This window comes from Bos indicus x Bos taurus, chromosome 25 (genome assembly GCF_003369695.1).
Source record: "Bos indicus x Bos taurus breed Angus x Brahman F1 hybrid chromosome 25, Bos_hybrid_MaternalHap_v2.0, whole genome shotgun sequence".
NCBI classification, from domain to species: domain Eukaryota; kingdom Metazoa; phylum Chordata; class Mammalia; order Artiodactyla; family Bovidae; genus Bos; species Bos indicus x Bos taurus.
In genome coordinates this window covers 1,056,872-1,076,565 of record NC_040100.1, presented here as the reverse complement: position 1 = coordinate 1,076,565, position 19,694 = coordinate 1,056,872, and the positions used below count along the sequence as shown (strand labels likewise).

At 68.2% G+C, this 19,694-nt stretch overlaps 1 protein-coding gene across 6 annotated transcripts; it reads left to right on the top strand.

The window, feature by feature from the left end:
* Positions 1-233: 233 nt before the first annotated feature.
* Positions 234-19,225, top strand: MICALL2 (MICAL like 2). Of its 6 annotated transcripts, none has more exons than XM_027527164.1 (18): positions 234-565; positions 8,013-8,061; positions 9,702-9,843; positions 10,590-10,777; positions 11,415-11,527; positions 11,783-12,526; positions 12,967-12,996; positions 13,896-14,155; positions 14,861-14,951; positions 15,582-15,742; positions 16,092-16,244; positions 16,784-16,848; positions 16,945-17,065; positions 17,209-17,299; positions 17,546-17,619; positions 18,149-18,263; positions 18,619-18,665; positions 19,030-19,225. In XM_027527164.1, exons 1-18 carry the CDS (start codon positions 423-425, stop codon positions 19,122-19,124), a joined length of 2,682 nt encoding a protein of 893 aa, XP_027382965.1. In that variant the 5' UTR covers positions 234-422; the 3' UTR covers positions 19,125-19,225. The 6 variants fall into 6 exon arrangements, with proteins under 6 accessions (XP_027382965.1, XP_027382967.1, XP_027382966.1 ...); XM_027527166.1 differs by having other exon boundaries at positions 18,626-18,665; positions 19,030-19,121; XM_027527165.1 differs by lacking the exon at positions 12,967-12,996.
* Positions 19,226-19,694: the final 469 nt, after the last annotated feature.

Here is a 19,694-nt window from a genome sequence, read left to right as displayed (position 1 = left end):
AGAGCGTCGAAGCGCCTCCGCAGGACCCCGGGAGGGAGGGGCGAGCGGCGGGCGGGGCCTGGGCGGGGCCTATGGGCGGGGCTTGCTCGGGCCGAAGCCTTGCAGGGCCAGGCCGGGGCGGGGTCCGGCCGGGTCCGGGGGCGGGGCCTTTCCGGGGGCGGATCCTGACTGGAGGAGTGGGGCCTGGAGGGCGGGACCTCGTGGTAGGGGGCGTGGCTTAGCCGGGGGCAGGGCCAGGCGGGCGGGCTCCGGCCGCGCTCCCGCCGGCTCCTAGCGCTCCCGGGGCTCCTCGGCCGCGGCTCCTCGTCCTCCCAGCGCTCGGGGACGGGGTTCTCGTCCGCCCCCCGGGCTCGGGCCGGGCCGCGGCCACCGGGAAGCGCTGTCCGAGCTCCGGCGCCGGCCGGGCGGACACCGCCGCCCGCATGGCGGCCATCAAGGCGCTGCAGCAGTGGTGCCGGCAGCAGTGCGAGGGCTACCGGGACGTGAGCATCACCGACATGACCACGTCGTTCCGCGACGGCCTGGCCTTCTGCGCCATCCTGCACCGCCACCGGCCGGACCTCATGTGAGTGCGCCGCCGCCCGCGCGCCGCCGGGGAGACCGAGGCCGGCCTGCTCGGGCCGGGCGCTGGGCAGTGGACTGCGGCCAGGACCCCCGGCCCGGCGGGACGCTCCGCAGGCTGCCCCCGCGGCCTCAGTTTGCCCGACCACCAAGTGGAGCTGGGCCGGAGCCAGGACCTCCGGCCGCCCCCGCCGGCTTAGTCAGTCTGTGACTCAGGCCAGCGACCTGGGCTCTGGCCACAGCCAGCCTTCCTGGCTGGTCTCCCTGGGAAAGGGCCGGCACAGCTGCCCTTCCGGGCCCTCTGAGACCCCCCACTGTCCTGAGACCTAGCCACCAGATCAGGGGCCCTTACTGATCAGACTGACTGTGGGGTACTGCCCCTCCCGGAGCCTGTTTAGGCACCTTTAGGAATGCAACCCAGGGTCACTGTAGGTGAGGGGCTAACAGAGCCAAAAGCTTGAGACCACCCGGGTCCAGGTCCCACTGGCTAGGCCTCAGTACCCTGGGATGATAGGGCCAGAGACAGGAGCGTTGGGAGGTGGGGCAGTCTGGGGACTAGGTCGTCTCCCCCCAGGAGCGTCTCGGAGCCGAGGCTGGGAGGTGGACCCTGCCCTGCTGCCAGGCCTTGTCCCCATTCTGGGCCCTTCCATCTGTTACGCACTCAGCAAACACTCTTTGACTGGGACCCAGCTGGCTGGGACAAAGCTCTGTGCCGTGAGGCCCTGGGCCCCTGCATCGTGAGAATTCACAATGAGTAAAGCTGCCCGGGCGGGTGCCTGGGCTGGCCAGACAGAGGCTCGGGAAGGGTGTCCTCAGAAGATGCCTTCTGGGAAAGCAGGGTGTTTCAAAGTTCTCCCGAGAAGTTGTGGGTGGAGCCAGAGGTGGGTGGAACGGGTTTTCCAGGGAGCCCGCAGGTGGGAGAGGCCCGAGGCTGTACCTCCTACAGTAAGTGCTGCCCTCGGGTCTGCTCTACAGACCGGGAGACCAAGAGACCGAGGCCCAGGGAGGAGGCATCCTTTCTTGGGACACAGAGCACAATCAGGCAGAACCAGAGCTGGCACGTGCCCCGCCCCCCCCACCGCCCGCACCCAGACGTCCCCTGTACCCCCGGGGACTGTCCCCAGGCCCTCTAGAGGGAAGCTGGTCTTAAGAAAGAGGCCCGCAAGGATTTCCTCCTGCAGCCAGGGGTTGTGAAATGCACGTGTGAGGCCGGTGGGCTGTGCTCTCTGCCCCCAGCCCCGGCTTGGGGATGCAGCGAGTGTTCCACACTGAACACCTGAAGCTGGGCTTTGAGGGGTGGGCTGGGGTCTTGGAGACTGGGGCACGGACTAGCAGTGGAGGCTGGGGCAGGCAGGGTCCTGGGGAAGGCTAGCTGGTGACTGAGCCCAGGAAACCTGGACAGGGTGAGCAGGAGGAGTCTGCCACTGGCGAGAAAACCAGCGGGTGTGGCCTTCTGCCAGCCCCACAGCCTCAGGACACCACATGGGTGTAACTGGAAATTTGGGGCCTTTCCGAGCCCCAGGAGTGCCCAACTGTTCTCAGCTGAGCTGGGGTTGGAGGCCTGTGTGTGTGTGTGTGTGTGTGTGCAAGCCTGTCCCAGCATGCACTGCCCACAGGTGAACACAGGCGTGCACATGTGGGTGTGTCTGCGTCCTGGCGCAAGTTGGTGTCATGCAGCAGTTCCGATAACCGTTATTGAGTGCCTGCTGTATACTCAGCACTCCGCACTGTGCCAGGTGGCCTTCCCCCGCCGCAGGCAGGGAGTGATGTAGAGACAGACAGCAGACAGACACGCGGACAGGAGCTCCAGGCAGCTCCAGAGGTGGTGAGGGCGGGGCAGGGGCCGCTGGGGCAGGAGGAGGCCTTGCCCGGCGCAGGGGATGGTGTAGCCCCTCCTTGCTGGCTTGGTGTCCATCACCTGCCCCCTGGACTTTCAGCTCCAGGCGGGGGGATGTCTGCTTTGTGCACTGCTGCGTCCCCAGTGCCTGGGACCATATCTGGTGCGTGCCAGGCGCTCAGTAGCTAACAGCATGCAGCCAGAGGTCGGCAGACGTGGCTGGTGCTTGGGGCCCAGCAGGCGCGGCTGTCGTTGCCAGGTGAGGGCTCTGCAGGCGCCTGGGAGCAGCAGACAGGGCAGAGGCGGCCCGTGGCCACAGAGGCAGGGTGGAGGCGCATGGCTGCAGCCGGGGAAGGCCACCGGAGGCCAGAGGGACGGGAGCTTCCGCAGGGAGCTCAGCCCTGCCGGCACCTTGGCGTTGGACTTCCGGTCTCCAGCGTGGGAGGGAGTAAACGTCTGTTACCCTCAGCCACCCCGTTTGCGGATGTTTGTCACGTTAGCCGTGGGCGACGCGTCAGGGTCCCGTACATGGCGGGGCCTGGAAGGGACTCCACAGATACTAACTGGTGGGGTTCCGTGAGCGTGGGCCCACGTGCGTCGCGGGCCTCTGTGTGTGCCCTAAGCACCCCTCCGCTGCCTCTGGCTCCGGCCACGCCTCTGGGCAAGGGGATGGCCTCCCCAAGAAGCTCTGAGCCGCCCCACCGGCCCCCAGCGGTGCAGGAGGGGAGGAAGCATGTGGGAACTTGGCAGGGTGGCTGTCCTCCCTGGTCAGACCTGGGTGAGACTCACCCCCTCCCTCCCCATCCTGTGAAGACCCCCGGCAGCAGGAAAGTGGACATCCTGTCTCCGCGTCTCCTAGCTTTGCCACCAGGAAGGCCTTCCTTTTACCTCTTCTCAGGCCTTCCTGCTGCCTGTCTCCTCCTGGCGCCCAGCGGAGGAGCACACCAGTGCGGGGCTCCGGCTGCCTGCTGCTGGGTCCTCACGGCAGCTCTGCCCAGCGGGACCTGGGGTTCCCGTGTGCCCTGCACTGGTCGCCCGCAGGCACCCTGGCAGGTGTGCAGTGTCTGCTGCAGGTAGGGAGACAGGTTCACCCAGCGGTCTGTCCCTGCCCCCAGCCCCCCTGCCGAGCCCACTCTGAAGCTGTAGGTTCACAGATGGGCCTGGAGGTGCCGCCCACAGGCTCTGTTCCCCAGTGACGCCACACCTGCCCAGCAGCCAGGTGAGCTCAGGAACAGCTCAAAGTAAACACTCCCGTTCCGCCTCCGGGCAGTAAACCTGTGGGGCTGGACCTGGAGGAACCAAGACTCCAGGAGGCCGGGAGGAAGGCGGGCGGGCACGATGCCAGCGTGGGAGCCCTTCTCAGAGGCAGGGCTTCCTTCTCCAGGGCCTTTCGGGCGGGTGCGCTGCTGGAGCCCCCCGCCTTGTGGGGGCCCTGGAGGGGTCAGGAGTCAGGGAGTAGGGCTCTGTGCAAACTTGCGGGGTGCCCCCGCAGTCCCGTGGGGAGTGACCTGACCTTTCCCTGCAGCTTGTATCAGGCTGGGCCAGAAGCAGGGGCGGTGGTGGGGGGCTCCCTGACCGCTCTGGGAGACTCACCAGTCATGGTGGGGTCAGGAGGCCTAGTCCCAGAGGCCCCCACCCAAGACCTAATTCCTGGGCCAGGGCAGAGGGGCCAGGCCCTGGGCATGCGATGGCCTCCCCACCCTCCGGCGCTGGCTTTGTGGTCAGCAGGAAGCCACCTGGGGACCAAGCCTTGGCTCTGGCTTGAGAGCTGTAGCCTGGCCCTGTTGTGGCCTTCCGGCCAGCTCTCCAGGGTGCCTGTGGGAAGAGGTTTGGGTCCGAACCCCCGCCTGACTCCCCTTTCAGCTGCTGCACGAGCCCCAGGCTGACCCCTCTTGGCTGGGCCTACTCCAGCCTGGGGGAGGCCTGCAGCCAGACGGCAAGCAGGGGGGCGTCCTGGGGCCAGCCCCACGCGTGGGGACCCCTCCCTGCCTCTCCCTGGCCGCCTCCTCGCCCCAGTCCCCCAGCCTCTTCCGAGGTGTCTGCCTTGGTGTCTCTGGCCCCAAACCAGCTCCCCCCGCCCCAACACTCTCTTCGGCTCCGCGGCCTCTCCTGTCTCCTCCCTGGGTGCTTTCGTGCCTATGTGTCCCTCCGTCTGTGTCTCGGCCTGTCTGTCCATCTGTCCCCCTCTCTGCTCCCCTTCCCTGTGGGATTAACCCCAGATGTGCTGGAGGCACCTGGAAAAAAGGCTCTGCTTCTGGCATTCCCCACCCCCACTCCAGCCCTAGAGCCCACCCCCACGCAGCTGCTTTTAGTTCCAGGAAGTAAACAGCATGAGGTCAGCCCTCCAGGAATTTGGAAGGGGGTATGCATGCCCAAGAGCCCCCGGGGCGTTGGAGGTCAGCAGCCCTGCTCAGCTGTGGCCGCGGGGGGCAGGGGCTGTGCGTGCCCGGGCACTGTGCCAGGCTGGGCGCTGGCCAGGGCAGGGCACCCAGACCCAGTGAGTTCATTCATTCAGCCAGCGTTGCGACAGTGAACAGATGCCCAGGGGGCCCCTCGCTCAGCGAGCACTGCACAGAGGAGCTCGTCAGAGCGTTTATGGAGCACGGGCTGTGTGCTGGCCCCAGGCAGGTGCCTTGGAGTCGTAACAGAACATCCATGATTTTATCGTTACTATGGTTATTTTTATTTTTGGCCACACCCAGGGGATCAAACCCGTGCCCCGCCCAGAGGGGAAGCAGAGTCCTAAGCAGTGCGCCGCTGGGATAGTCCGGGAACAGGCCTGATTTACCTGGGGCTGGGGGTGCTCTGGGTCCCCGCCCACAGGTGTGCAGGTTTGACCCCTCAAGGCCTTAAACTGAAACACGAGCTGGCGCCAGGCCTGCCTGAGTCAGACGAGGGGTCAGCCCGCGGGGCCTGTTGGGCAAGGTCTGCAAACCGGCGGCTGAGGCACAGAAGGAAGCCGTCCCACCGGCCCGTCCAGGAGCCCCGGGCGGGTATCCGCAGGGCTGGTTCCCTGTGGGCCTCCGCCCTGGACGTGCGGATGCGGTCTGCTCCGCGAGCCTCCACTCTGGGCCTCTCTTCGTCCACGTTTCCCATTTAGAAGGACGCCAGGCGTTTTGGGTTAGGGCCCCTGCTGACTTAGCTTGATTCTCTCTGTGAACTCCCTGCTTCCCAGCAGGGTCACGTCCTGAGGTCGTGGGGGTTAGGGCTCCAAACAGCCCCTTGGGGAGGATAATTCAGCCCGTCCCACCGGGGATTCACCTGCTGGGAGAAGGCTGGCGACCTGGGGCGGGCGCTCCTTGATGCTCTCTGAAAGGGTTTGCAAGGCCACTCTGACTCTGGCTGTTTCCACCACCCCGCTGAGCCAGGGCGATGCCGGCCGAACCCCCTGCTGAGGGAGCTGTGAGCTCAGGCTCTGGGAGAAGGGGCGCTCTGGATGCAGGCAACAGCGTGAGCCAAGGCCCGGTGGCAGGAGACAGGGAGTTTGGAGAGAGCCGGGTCTGGGTGGGGCATGGTCGCTGTGGGACTGGTCAGGGTGGTCTGGCCCAGCCAAGGAGCCTGGGAGGCAGGTTGGCTTTGGTGCTGAGTGTGGTGGCCTGGAACTTGAGTGGAAGGGCGATTCTGCACCCTCTGGCTGGCACACCTTGAGCCTGCTCAGTGGGGCTGACCCCAAGCCGTGGGTGCCCCGACCTGCCCTGGGTTCTGAGATGTTCACTCTGAGTCTGCAGGTGGACAGGGTCCTGTGGGCAGCTGGCTGCCCCCCACCTCGCAGGACGGAGCCGCTGCAGCCCCCCGGGTGGACCGAGGCCAACGCAGGGGGCAGAGGGCTTCCTTCTTTTGCTTGTTTGGAGACAAAACAGACCTTGTTATCCTGCCCTGCAGCACCGAGCATCTTGCTGAGGACATGGCCGTTTTGGTCAGTGACCCAGGGCAGGTCTGGAGAAGAGATTGGGCTTTCAAAGGGATGCTGAGGTCAGAAGGGCCAGCCTGGCCGGGAGTCGCTGGACGATGGTTGGAACCCAGCCAGTCCTCCAGCCACGGACTGCGGGGGAGGGGAGGCCTGGCCGCCACGCCCACTTCCCTACCCCGCCATCATTTGTCCCCGCAGACAGCCTGCTGGCCACCCTGCCCCGGGTACAAAGCACCTCTGTTCTCCTGGGTGGTCTCACATCTGGGACCAGTTACCTGGGAGGTGGGGGTCCAGGCGGAGACCGGTGGGTCCCGAGGAGCCGGGCAGGGCAATGAACAGCAGCCAGAAGCCTGTGGGCCCCCCGACGTGTGGCCCAGGGCCAGCCTCAGTTTCCTCATCTGTGTACTAGGCCTCCTGGGTATGTCAGGGGTCAGGGGGTCAGTGCACGGTCAGGGCTGGGAGCCAAGGCCTCCCGGGCCAGGTGGCTGCAGGGTCTCCTTTCTGTTTGTGACCTCCCCAGCTTCAAGGTGGGCGTGAGCAGCTACGGTCGCCCTCTTAGGTGGGACCCCAAGAGAAGAGGGCCCTGCCCGGGTCGGGCAGCACTGGGGTGCAGCCCTCAGCTCTCTCCTGTACCCCGAGGCTTCTGCAGAAGATCACCCCAAAGTAGCGAGGCTGCCGCCCAGCACATGGACAGCCAGACAGACCCATATGTGACCAGGCCTCCCGGAGGCGTTGAGCCACCCAGCTGACTGTCCAGGCCTGGGCTGGCTGCCTGCTGGGGCCCGGCTGTGTCTTCGGCTTGGACCGTCCTCCCAGGGGTGCCGTGCGGTGCTGCGCGGAGTCCTAGGCCTGGCCTGGAGCTGGCACCAGGCTTCTCCCCCTTCTGGAGTGACCTCTGTGCTCTGGCCTCTCCAGGCCGGGCCTGGGGCCCCTGCACACTCGCAGCAAAGTGCGGGGTGGGGGTGGGCGTGGGGGCTCTGACATTCTCAGCCTGGAGGGTCTGCCCCCTTAGGAGGACGGCTGGGTACCTGGCGGGCACGTGTGAACCTCAAACGCCAGGACTCTGGGGCCTCGACCCTGCTCTGGTCCTGTCGTCCTGCTGTGTGGCCTCGGGCATGTACTGAGCCTCTCTGCCTCATCCCTGTCTGTGAGCGGGGCGTTGACGGCGTCTGCAAGTGCCGGGCAGTGTTTGTACGGAGCTGGGGACAGCAGCGCTCACAGGCAGCGCTGAGTTCATACAGGGAGCGAGAGGAGCCTGGAGCTGGCGCGGGGCCCGGCCTGCCCTGACCACTGGGCCGTGCGCACCTCCGTCCATGGAGCCACTCGCTCTGGGACGCTGGCCTCTTGGGACCCCCCAGCTCCCTGCCAGGGGGCGCCCTCCCTGAGCGGGAGCCCGGCAGGGCTGACCGCTCTGCCGCCCAGGGCCTGCTTCCAGCCACACCTAACGGGCAGGATCGTGTGCAGCCTCCACAGGGTGAGAGGTGACGGTTGTAGCTGGGGGCCCGTGTGGGCCACGGGGCCCAGGTCAGAGGAGGTGCTGGATGGCCTCCCGGGCCAGAGCCCTGCCCTCCTTGCGGTCACTGTGCGACCTGCTTCCTTCCCCACCCCCACCCCGGCCTCAGTTTCCCCCTTCCCCCAGGTCCTTCTGGCTCCTCCTTTCTTGGACCCTGAGCTGCTTTGAACACCAGCGTTCTTATTTTCCAGAAACTTCGATGCTCTCAGGAAGGAAAACGTTTATGAGAACAACAAGCTGGTGAGTGCCCGCTTGTGCCTCCCCAGCCCGTGTCCCAGGGACCCTCATGGGGCGACGTCCCCAGGGGTCGCTTCAGAGTCGCCGCTGCCTGCAGGTGGTCAGGGGAAGGGCCAGCCCGTGCGGGGCAGCCCCAGCTCCCAGAGCAGCCCCTGATCTTGCAGCCAGGCCCTCCCAGTCCCTCTTCCTGGACCCTCCTTCCCACCCGGGGCAGAGCAGGGGGAGTGGGCGGGACGGGGCCCCTGGGGGTCCTGGGATGGACCTGCTCTCAGGCTAATGGCCTCAACTGCTGCCTGGCCCTCCTACCATGGACCCCTCCCGGCTAGCCTCAGCGTCTCTGCTGCTCAGCGAGCTCCTGGCCACCCGCCGATGCCAGGGCGCTGGCCCGTGCTCACTGCGCTCCCTTGTGGGCCCGGCCCGGGTGCAGCCGCTGCTCGGCATGGGCAATGGGAAACTTAATCGAGATGAAATGAAATGGCATTTTCAGTTCCTCAGCAGCACTGACCACGTTTCAGACCCTCACCAGCCACGCGTGGACGGCTTGGGATGGGATATGCCCACTGTGACAGGGTGGTTAGACCACCTGACCACGGGGAATGTGTGCGGGTGCGAGGCATGGTGAGGGGACCGGGGTGCCTCCCTGGGTGAGGCCGGGAGGGGGGCTGCGGAGGTGAGGCTCCGGGGCTGGAGGGCGCCCTGCTTGTGGGAGACAGCGGGCGGGCCCGGCAGGGACGGAGGGGGAGGCTGGAGCAGAGCTGGGGGGGAGGTCGGAAAAGAAAGAGGAGACGAGAACAGAGGGAGGAGCCTGGAGCAGCCGGCAGCCCGGGGTGTGGGGACAACTTGGCTTCTTCTCTGAAGGCTGTTGTGCTGGGAGCTGCCCCTGGTGCCACAGGGTCTGTGCAGGGCGGGGGGCAGCCAGAGGAGCCAGATCCCGCCTGTGTTTGAAGGACTTAGAGGCGGCGGGAGGCCTCAGTATCTGGCGTGGAGGGGCCATCACCGCTGGGGCTGCGGGGCTGCAGGCCCAGGAGCCTCCTGGATGCACAGAGATTGGGGGAGTCACGGTAGTTTAGGGGAGGAATGGAGTGCGAAGGCGGGAGCCCACTGGGCGGGCAGGAAGAGCCCCGACGGCGCAGAGCCAGGTAGGGGAGGCAGCCCGAGGCGGGGCGGGGAGACGCAGAGGCCAGGGCCAGTGGGGAGCCCCTCCTGCCAGTGCCCTTCCAGCCGCGGCCCCCGGCTTTGGCTCCTAGGACACAGGTCCCCGTTGGCCTGGGGAGGGCTTCTCCCATGGAGAAAGCTGCCCCGTGACCTGTGAGGCCCGTGTCAGCCAGGGGTGCACAGATCCGGGGGTGGGGGACCGTTGAGGGGTCTCCACGGTGACGGGCTGGAGTCCCTGAGGACCAGGGCCCAGACGGGCCCCTGGCTCCTTCAATCCCGTTGTTGGGGTGTGATCCCCATTATACAGATGGGTAAACTGAGGCCAGGGAGCCACGCAGGCCGAGCAGACCACGAACCAGAACCTGACCCTTCTGGACTCCAGGCGGTTCTGCTGCCTCGGGCCCATCCCACTCCTCCGGGGTAGCTGGTGGTCTGGCCAAGGAGGGGTGGGGTCTCCCGGCCCCTCGCTGACCGCCGCCCTCCCTCAGGCCTTTAGCGTGGCGGAGGAGCAGCTGGGCATCCCGGCCCTGCTGGACGCCGAGGACATGGTGGCCCTGAAGGTGCCCGACCGGCTGAGCATCCTGACCTACGTGTCCCAGTACTACAACTACTTCCAGAGGGGTGCCTCCGGTGAGCGCTGCCCTGCCCAGGCCCCCCGCGGGCAGACACACCCAGCTCTCCCGTGCCCCTCCGGGCCTGGGTCTGCCTGTCTGCATCCCTGGGGTCTGCGCCCACAGCTCGGGCGGCGTGGCCAGCCCCACTGGGCTCTCAGGCCTGACGCAGAGACCCCCCGTTGGGTGCTGACGGTCAGCTGGCCCTGGCAGGGTGCAGCTGCTAGCAGGCCGGACAGGGGAGGGGCTGGCCGGGGGGGACGTTGCTCCAGCTGCTTTGTGCAGCAGTCTCCCCACCTCCCACCACGCCTTGCCTCACCCAGGCTCAGAAATCCCCGGATCGCTCTGGGCTCAGGGCCAGCCTGCCCTAGAGCCCCACTCGGTGGGGGAAGAGAAAGTCCCTATTCCCTGCCCGCAGAGCAGGGCTCTTGGGGAGGGGAGGGGATGGGGGAGGGCAGGGGATGGGGGGAGGGGAGGGGATTAGGGAGGGCAGGAGATGGGGGGAGGGGAGGGGATGGGGGAGGGGATGGGGAGGGCAAGGGATGGGGGGGGAGGGGAGGGGGGAGAGCAGGGAAGGCCAGGCCCTGCTGCGAGTGGAAGCAGTCAGGGCCGCCCCCCACCCAGGCCCCCACCCATACCCCCCCACCCCAGCTCCCGCACTGGCACTGGCACCTCCAGGGAACCCACACTGGGTGGGGAAGAGGGTGGCTGGACTCTCAGAGCCAGCATGAGGGGCCTGGGCCCTGACCCCGTGTCTCATGCCAGCTGAGCGCACGGCCGGTGTCAAAAGGCCGTCGTCTAATGCCAGTGAGGAGCCGTCTGGAAAGAAGGCCCCGACCCAGCCCATCCAGCCCGCACCCGGCCCGGCCCGGGGACAGCCGCTGTCTCCAGTCAGCACAAACCGTACCGTCCAGAGGAAAGATGGGGGCACGGAGGGCCCCCCGCAGAAGGCTGTAAGCGCCCAGCCCCTCACTCTGGTTCATGGGTTCTCTGTCAGCTTCCCCCGAGCAGGGCTCTGGGGCCTGAGTGTGCCCAGGATGTGGAGTCCCCTCAGGGCCCAGACGTGGCCCCAGCTGCCCCCTAGACTGGCCCCACGAGCTCCTTCAATGCTGTGATGGTGGGGGTGTGATGCCCACTGTACAGACGGGTAAATGGAGGCCAGGGAGGCCCTACAGGCCCAGCGGGCTGCAAGCCGCTGCTTCACCTCAGCCCCTCCCCCGCCCGGTGGGCCTGGAGAACTGGCGGTGTGTCCTTTGCTCCCAGGCCAGCCCTGCAAGGTGAGGTGGAGACGGGATGGGGTAGGGTGGTCACTCCAGGCTTCCCCGCCCGGGGCGCTGGGAACTGGGTTGGATTTCTGCACCTTGGGGTGGGAACTGGAGGTGTTGGAACCTGTCCTGGTCCTCAGGGTCCCCCAACATCAGCCCCCAGCCCCCCTCCCCTTGGACCAGGCTGGAGACCCTGAACTGAGTCCAGGCATGAGCCTCCTCTGGGGCCTCGGTCTGTAAACTGGGATCTTCCAGCCCCTGGGTGGCTGGGCGGGCTGGGGGTGGGCGGGCTGGGGCAGGCAGCTCAGTGGCGCCCACCCCCCAGGGCCAGGCCGCGGGGGGCTCCCTCAACAGCAGCTGCGGCGTCTGCGGGCAGCACGTGCATCTCATGCAGCGCCACCTGGCAGACGGGAGGCTGTACCACCGCGGCTGCTTCAGGTGGGCATGGGCGTGTGCACACGCGTGTGCACGTGTGCGTCTGTGTGCGTGCTGATGGGTGTGGGCACTTCCCGGGGCGTCCGCATCCCTAAGGAGGGCCTTGGGCGAGACTACCTCAAAATGATTGGGAGATGGGGTGTTTGAGTGACTCACCAGCCACACGAGGGGACATGGGACGCACACGTGTGTGCCCTGGGAGGAAGGAATGAACACGCGTGTGGCTGATGGAGCCTTCCCCGCCCCCAACCCCCGCAGGTGTAAGCAGTGCTCCAGCACTCTGCACTCGGGGGCCTACAGGGCCACAGGAGAGCCCGGTGTCTTCATCTGCTCCAGCCATCACCCCGAAACCACCTCTGCCAGCCCCACGTTGCCCAGCCTGGCCTCCAGGCGGCATGGAGCCATGTCCATGGACTCGGAGACCCCTGGAGGCCTGAGGAAGACGCGGGAGGCAAGCGGACAGAGAGACGTGGGGCCAAAGGCCAGGCTGCCTGGCTGGGACGCCGTAGCGGGCAGTACGTCTGCCAGAGGTTCTGCTCCAGCTGCAACCGACCCGCCAGCCCCCGCTTCATCCCGAGTCCCCACGGGGAGCCCAGCTGCGCCCAGGCTCATGGTGGGCCCTGCAGGGGGTGAAGCCGGAACTCATGTAACCAGCAGCTCCCTGACGGTATGGCCGTCGCCAGCAGGCAGACCCCGGCCCACCGGGACCCCGAGTGCCCCGGATCCTTGCCCGGCCACACCGCAAGGCTGGGCCACACCCCGAGTCTCAGCCCCCCAGACCAAGCTCAGTTCCAGGCCGGCGTCTCCAGTGCCAGCAAGCACCCCAGCCTGGACCCCATCATCCTCTAAGACCCAGCAGGCTCGGGAGCGGTTCTTCCAGACCCCCGGAGCTGCCCCCGGCCCTGGCCCGGCTGCTGCAGATATGCCTTCCAGGGACGGCCGCAAGGAGCAGGCACTGAGCTTCCTCCGCAAAACCCTCCCGGAGCTCGGGGCGCCCGGCAGGTGGGTGCAGGAGGGGCCTGGGGCCCAGCGGGGTTGGGGCAGCCGGGGAGGCCGGGGAGGTGCTCGGGGCTTCGGCCCTGCCTGGCGTGTGGCACCGGGGCTGCCCATCCCCAGCCTGTTTCCTGACCGGGGGGTGTGGGGACTGAGGAGGGCCTGGAGGCTGTAGGCGGGGGCCACAGCTGGCCCTGTAGAGCCGGCTGCATGTGTGCGGGGGGCCAGGCCATGCTCAGTCCACGTGAGGACACCATGCACAGATGAGGGGCCGGGGCCACGGGTGGTCTGAGCGTTGGCGGGTTTGAGCACGGCCCAGTGTCTTCAGCATGCGGGACCCTTCAGGGCCGCGGTGTGGTGGGTAGAGGTGGGTCTCCACGCTCGCGTCCTGGGGCTGCTGGACAAGCGGGGCCCAGGCAGCTGCAACCGCAGGCATTGTTCCTTCACAGAGCTGGAGGCCGCGGGTCCGAGCGCCAGAGGTGGGCAGGGCCGCACCCCAGCACAGGCTCGCGGGGGCGCCCGTGGCCCCTGGCTCGTCTCTGCTGTCTTCACGGGCTCCTGTCTGTCCATCTGTCCTCTCCTTCTCTCCTTTCCCTCTTGTCTTTGACGTCAGGGCCTCCCTCATCCAGGATGAGCGAGTCGTAGCTTGATCTCACCTGGAGAGAACCTGTTTCCAAATAAGGTCACGCCCTGAGCCCCTGGGGGGGCGGGGGGTGGTGCACCGTGGTGCCCGGTACACGCTGGAGGGTCCATGCCAGACTGGTGACAAGGCTGCAGCCACTGCCCGGAGTTGCCCTTCCCATCGGGGCCGCTCCTGGCTTGGAGCTGCTGACGCTGACGGGTGCCAGGGCCTCCCAGGGTGGGCACGGGCAAGCAGACCCCCTGCCGCTGCAGCGCTGAGGGGTGTCCAGAGCTCTCGGGGGCCGAGGCTGTGTGAGCGCTCCCGGGGTGCCCCCTGTGGGGAGCCCAGTCTGGGGGGATGGGGAGAGAGAACTGGTTTGCCTGAGGGGCCCGGGGCCCCACTTCCTGCACAAGTGCACTCCCGGGGACGCAGTGGCTGTGGGCGGGCCTCGTGCATGTCACTCAGGACGGAGCGCAGACTCTGCCATGCAGCCCGGCTGCTCCGGGCGGGTCGGGGGGTCAGGGAGGGAAGTCAGGGTGCTGCCCACGCCCTGCACGTGGTGCCTCGGGGGGTGTTCAGTGCCAGCCGACCCCAGAGCTCACAGGAGGGCGCGCCAGGGCCAGACACAATGCCCACACCCGCAGCAGCCTTCAGGAGGGTGGGCCTTGGGAAGCGTCTCAGGGAGACGAGGGGCTGCTTACTGCCTGGGGGTCGAGGGAGCTCCCACCCCTGCTGACACCCGTGCCCCCCCAACAGGGCCCCCACCACCGCCACCCCCGCTCCCAGCTCCCATCCCAGATCCGAGGGGCCCGGAGCCAGTCCGCCAGCCAGGGCGTCACTGCCCACATCCCCACAGACCCTCAGCTCCCCCGCGAGGATGGGGCCTCCCGCCACCCCGGGTGTGGGCAGTACCTCATGGGCATCCCAGGAGGCCAAGAAGGGCTCGGCTGCCTCCTCAGGGGCTGTCGGGGCCGGTGCTGGCTCCAGGCTGAAGCTGGAGGCCCCGCTGGCCAAGGGTAAGAGCCCCCAGTGTGGGCGGGGTGCGGGCCGGGCTGTGGGGGTGGTGGGGTCCCCGGCGTCCCCGCGCCCAGCCTGCCGCCATGTCGTGGCCACTCTGTTCCCAGCCCGTGGTCCTGTTCACAGCCTGGCTCCTGGGGGCCCTTCTAGGGGGCTGTCACCCGCTGGCCCAGCCCCACAGCCCCGCCGCCCTGTGGCGACGGCGCCCTGGCAGGGTCCCCTTCCCGTGGGTCCCTCCTCACTGCCCAGAACTGGCCTCGGGGTCTGTTCTCCAAAGGCCCTGATGCCCTTGACTGCCCTGGCCTCGTGCTCCAGGCCAGCGTTACGGGCACTTTGCTGCAGGACTGTGCACTTGGCTTTTTCTTGGCGCCGGGGCTGCCCCTGAGGGCACCCGTGGGGTCACTGGGCGGCTCAGAGAACGCAGGATCCAAAGCATTCTTCCTCCTCTTTCGTGGCTGAGCCCCCAGCCCGAAGGCCATTCTGCCCGGAGCCGAGGAGGCCTGCAGACGGTCACCCCACACCCGCACGGAGTCCCTGGAGCGCACACCCTGTTTGGCAGCAGGAGAAGCGGGCAGGGACCCCCCAGGCACACAACACAGCGGGGAGTCCTTCCCAGGAGCCAGGCTGGCCGTGGGGGCGCCCGAAGGTGGGGTGGTGGGAGGAGCGGGAGGGGCAGCCTTTCCCAGCAGACTATTCCCATCCAGGCCCAGGTGCCAGCCCCCAGGGCAGCCCGGAGGACCAGCCGGCGGGGTGGAGGGCCCGCCTGAAGCCCGTGGATAAGAGCCCTGTGGACAGGTGCGTGTGGCAGGCCCCCGGGGCGCTGAGCCTCCCCCGCCTGTGGCCAGGGCGGGCACCGGGCAGGCACAGAGCAGGTGCTTCTCACAGGCCAGCCACACGGCGGCCAGTTGGCACTCATGGCAGGGCTGTGTGCCATCGGCCCGTGCGGGTCAGCTGTGGAAGCGGGAGCCTGGGGGGACAGGCCATGTGCCCTCAGGCTGCTGGCCTCGGGGGGTCAGGCGGCTCCAGGGAGGGTCCATCAGGACCCTCGGATCCTCACTGAGCCAGCCTGGAGGCCCCAGGGAAGGAGAGCACCCGAGGTGCGTCCCCCCAGGGCTGACCTGGGACCCCCACTCACTGTAGGCTTGGCAGAGAGAGGGGCAGGGAGGGAGAGAGGGCCGCTGCAGGTCCGCGGTGCGGGGTGGCCTCCCTGTGTGAGCTGCGGGGACCCATCCTCATACACGCTCCAGGCGGGGGCCGTGTGTGCATCGGCCGTGTGCGCCTGAGCACACGCTCACACCTGTGCACACACATCTGCTCTCCAGGTGAGGCCATCGGGGCCGAGAGCTGCACGGGTGCTTCAGACTGGTCTGCACAGGGTGTGGGGAGGCCTGTGTCCCTCCCCTGACCTCCTGCCTCTCTGCCCAGGGCCCCGGAGGCAAAGGAACCTCAGGTCCTGAGAGAGCCGCGGGCAGGTGATGCAGCCGGGAAGGCGTCCGGGAGCTCCAAGGCGGGCATCCGCATCACGCTGACCTCTGTGCGGGTGGACAGGACGCCGGGCGTGGCCGGCCCCGGGGCCAGCCTCCCAGGTACTGCCAGCAGAGGCCCCCACCCTCCTCTGCAGGCAGCCCCGGTCTAGCAGGCCCTTCCCTCGGGGGCAGAGCAGCCGCTGGTCCTGGCGGGCGGGCATGCCTGTGTGAGGCGTGACTGTGCCTGTCTGCTCCCAGCCCCGCTCTGCCTCCCCAAGCAGGTCCCCTGTGCCCCCAAGGGCCAGGCTTCTGTCCCCTTCCCCTCCCATGGACGGGGCCAGCCGGGCAGACTTGGATTGTGGCCTGACACCCATGTGGGCACCCTCCAAGGGGCCCCAGCTCAGGAAGGCAGGAGGGGGAGGGCCTGGGCCTACCGGCCTGACACATGGCTCATCCTCACCACGGGTAGCCGCGTCTGCGTCTGCATCCCCTCTCAGGAAGCTGGCTGTCCCAGCCAGCCTGGATGTTTCTGGCGACTGGCTGCAGCTTGAACCATCGAGGAAGGAAAGCCCTGCCCGGAGCCAGAAGGAGGAGGAGAAAGGTCCTCCGCAAGGCAAACCAGGTGAGTCCAGGGCATACCGCGTTCCTGCTTGGGATCCTTTGGAGGACATGCCCCGTGGGGCTTTGGAGGATGCATAGGAGCTCGTGAAGCCTAGAATGGAGGAAGACAAGCCTCCAGTGCCAGCAGAGGCGAGTGCACCTGGACGTGCCGGGCTCTGTGTATCTGAGGTGGGGCTGGAGGTCTGGAGGGGCTGGAGGGGCTGGGCTGGGCCCCAGGATGGGATCAAGGCCCCGCCTCCCTCCTGGAACCTGAGTCACCCTGGCAGCGATGGGGCATCTGCTCCCGGCATCTTGTGGGAAGGGTGGCTGGGGTGCTAGCTGCCAACCTAGAGGAGGGCAGGGCCCGGGTGAGCACAGGGTCTCCTGGGATTTGTCTGCCAGCTCGCACTCTTCAGGCACCAGCAGGGGCTGCTGGGCATGGCAGGCATACCAGGATGCCAGGGCGTCCCGGGGGGCAGGGCTGGGTGGGCCCCACTGCAGACCACGTCTGGGTCATGCTGGGCCTGGTGCCTGAAGAGGCTCATCCTGCCCCTTCCCCAGGGAGGCCTCCAGGCCCGGCCGGTGTAGCTGCTCCGCCTGCCAAGTCGGCAGCCTCCCCAGTCAGGGTGAGTGGGCTGGGGTGGGGGTGGGTGAGAAGCTCAGCCCCGGGACCCGGGCGACTCACGGCCGCCCCCCACCTCTCACCACCCGCTCATCCCCAGCTGCACCCCGACGACATGCCGCCCGAGATCCAGCGGCAAGTTCAGGACATTGAGAGGCAGCTGGATGCCCTGGAGCTCCAGGGCGTGGGGCTGGAGAAGCGTCTGCGAGCGGCTGAGGGGGGTGAGCGCCCCCCCACCCCGGGTTGGGGCCCCCTCCCTCCCCCGGTCGGGCCTCCCCTCCCCACCCAGCATCCTGACCTGGCCTCAGCCAGCGTGGCCCTGGGCGCCTCGGCCGGCCTGCGCCCAGCCCGCTCCTCTCTGTAGATGACTCAGAGGATGCCCTCATGGTGGACTGGTTCCGGCTCGTCCATGAGAAGCAGCTGCTGTTGAGGCTGGAGTCAGAGCTGATGTACAAGTGAGTGTCTGGCCGTGGCCCCCTGGAGGGGCCTTCTCCGTGCACGTACATGGGTGCACACACAGGTGTGCTCACGGGTGTGCTCGCGGGCGTACTCAGGGGCGTGCTCGCAGGCGTGCTCATGTGTATGCCCGTGGGTGTGCTCACGGGCGTGCTTGTGACGGAGTGTGCTCACGGGTATGCCCGTGGGTGTGCTCGCTGGTGTGCTCGCGGGCGGCCAGGCTCACAGCCACGCACCCTTGACAGGGCCAGGGATCAGCGCCTGGAGGAGCAGCAGCTGGACCTCGAGGGGGAGCTGCGCCGGCTGATGGCCAAGCCGGGTGCGTCCAGCCAGTGGCGCGGGGCGGGGCTGCAGGGCGTGGGGTGCGGGCTTCCCTGGGCCCCCGGCTGGCTGCCTGGCTGAGCTCCTCAGCCTCTCTGTGCCTGGGTTTCATTCCTGGAAAATGGCGATCCCAGCGCCCTCTCCTTCGGTGGTGGTGAGGGTTGTGTGGGGCGTGCCGGGAGCAGCTGACAAGAGTCTGTTGGCATCGTGGTTCCCGCAGCTGAGTGCAGGGCTGGGGCTCGGGTCCTGGCAGGCCTGCCCGCCCCTTGCCGTAGTGCTGCGAGCCCGCCGTGTCTGGGACGGGCGGGCGGTGTTGTGTGCGTGGCTGTGACAGCTGGGAGGGGCCCGCAGCGCCCCCCTGCAGTTCAGGCGCTGTTCACTTGCTCCCTCAGCCAGTGCTGCCCCTCAAGGGCCAGGGACCCCCCTGCTCCGCCAGGGGAGGAGCCTGACCTTTGGGGAGTGGGGACACCACGTCCCTGAGCAGGGTGGGGACAACAGGGTTCCGCTGACGCCAGCTGTCCGTGCAGAGGGTCTGAAGTCCCCCCAGGACCGGCGGCGGGAGCAGGATCTGCTGGACCAGTACGTGCACACGGTCAACAGCCGAAGCGACATCATCGACTTCCTGGATGAGGACCGGCTTAGGTGAGGGGTCCAGGGGGGTCCGGGTGAGGGGGGCTCAGGACCTCTCCTCTGGTAAGCCGGAGGAGACCCACCCTGTGCATTTTGCAGGTGGGTCCTGAGGCTGAGGGCGGGCCCTGCCAGGCAGCCCGGCTCCCAGGGTCTCCCCTAGTGAGACCCCTGGTGCACGCCGGCCCTTCCGACCCCGAGTCACTGTCCCAGGTCCTGCCGGGCCGAGCAGCGGGGACCCGCGTGGGGCGGGAGAGGGTGGTTCAGTGGTGTGGCCCGCCGGCAGGTGGTGAGAGGGCTGGTGAGGTCGGGCGGTGTGAGGGTGCCCGCGCCCCCGCCACTGCGTGCCCTCACGGCCGCTCCGTTTCAGGGAGCAGGAGGAGGACGAGGTGCTGCAGAGCATGATCCAGAAGCTCGGTGACTGGGGGCTCCGGCTCAGGGGGGGCGGGGCCCGTGGGGGCGGGGCCTGTGGTGCGTGGGCGGGGCCTGTGGGAGGGAGGGGGCCTGCCGGCCCGCGGGGCCGCAGAGGCGCTTGGTCAGGAAGGCTCACCATGAGGCAGTGAGTCTCCCGGGCTTGAGGGGTCCCATGGTCGGGGCGAGGGGAGGCCTCGTCCCCCAGATGGCGCCCAGCCCGGCGGGTGCTCTCCAGGCAGGCGCTCGGCGCGTTCCCCTGGGGAGGGCGGCGGGTGGGCTCTGCTGGGGCCTGGGAGGCCCCGCGGGTGGGAGGCTGTGGGGAGCCGGCCTCCAGGTGGGCGAGTGAGGCCCCTGTGTCCGCCCCTAGACCTGCAGAGGAGCGGCGAGGAGCAGAGGAAGAAGCCCAGATTCCGCTTGTCCAGCATCTGGTCCCCCAAGAGCCGGAGCAGGACCCCCGAGTAGCCGCCTGGTGGCGCTGCAGGACCCTCACCTGCGGGTGGGGTGGGACCCACGCTGCCCGCTCTGCGGGGTCCGGGGCGCCTCAATAAAGAAACTGACACGTAGCCTGGCCTCCGTGTCCCGTCCGGCCCTGAGCTCCTGGCAGCCCAGAGGTCTTAGCCACCGTCCTCTGCTGCTGCGTGGACAGGCCTGTGGCCTAGGGCACTCACAGCCTCTCTGGACCCGGCCTGGGCCCTCTGGGATGGGCCTGCTGGCTGCTTCCTGGCCTGGTGGCGCGGACAGGCTAGACGTGAGCCTTCAGGAGCCAGGGCAGGGCCGGGTCTCTGCAAACTGCACCGGGTGCGGGCCCCCCACTCGTGGGGATCCCCGTCTAGATCTGTGACTTTGACCTTTGAGGTGAAGGCCAGCTGGGCCCCTGTGGGCCGTGTTCCTGGCGTCCAGCAAGGGAGAGCCAGGCACCGCCCTGCCCGACCCCGGGTAAGGGGGCCACGGTCCCGCAGGGCAGGCCTGAGGGAGCAGAGGTTCCTCGCAGCCCAGACCTGCGTCCTCGGCAGCGCCAGCCCAGGCCCCTGG

Excerpts from the sequence above, each read along its gene's own strand:
- MICALL2 (XM_027527164.1), top strand. The coding sequence starts at position 423 with ATGGCGGCCATCAAGGCGCTGCAGCAGTGGTGCCGGCAGCAGTGCGAG. Across the intron at positions 14,952-15,581 it reads GATAAGAGCCCTGTGGACAG|GGCCCCGGAGGCAAAGGAAC; the intron begins GTGCGTGTGGCA and ends CTCTCTGCCCAG. Across the intron at positions 18,264-18,618 it reads CTGGATGAGGACCGGCTTAG|GGAGCAGGAGGAGGACGAGG; the intron begins GTGAGGGGTCCA and ends GCTCCGTTTCAG.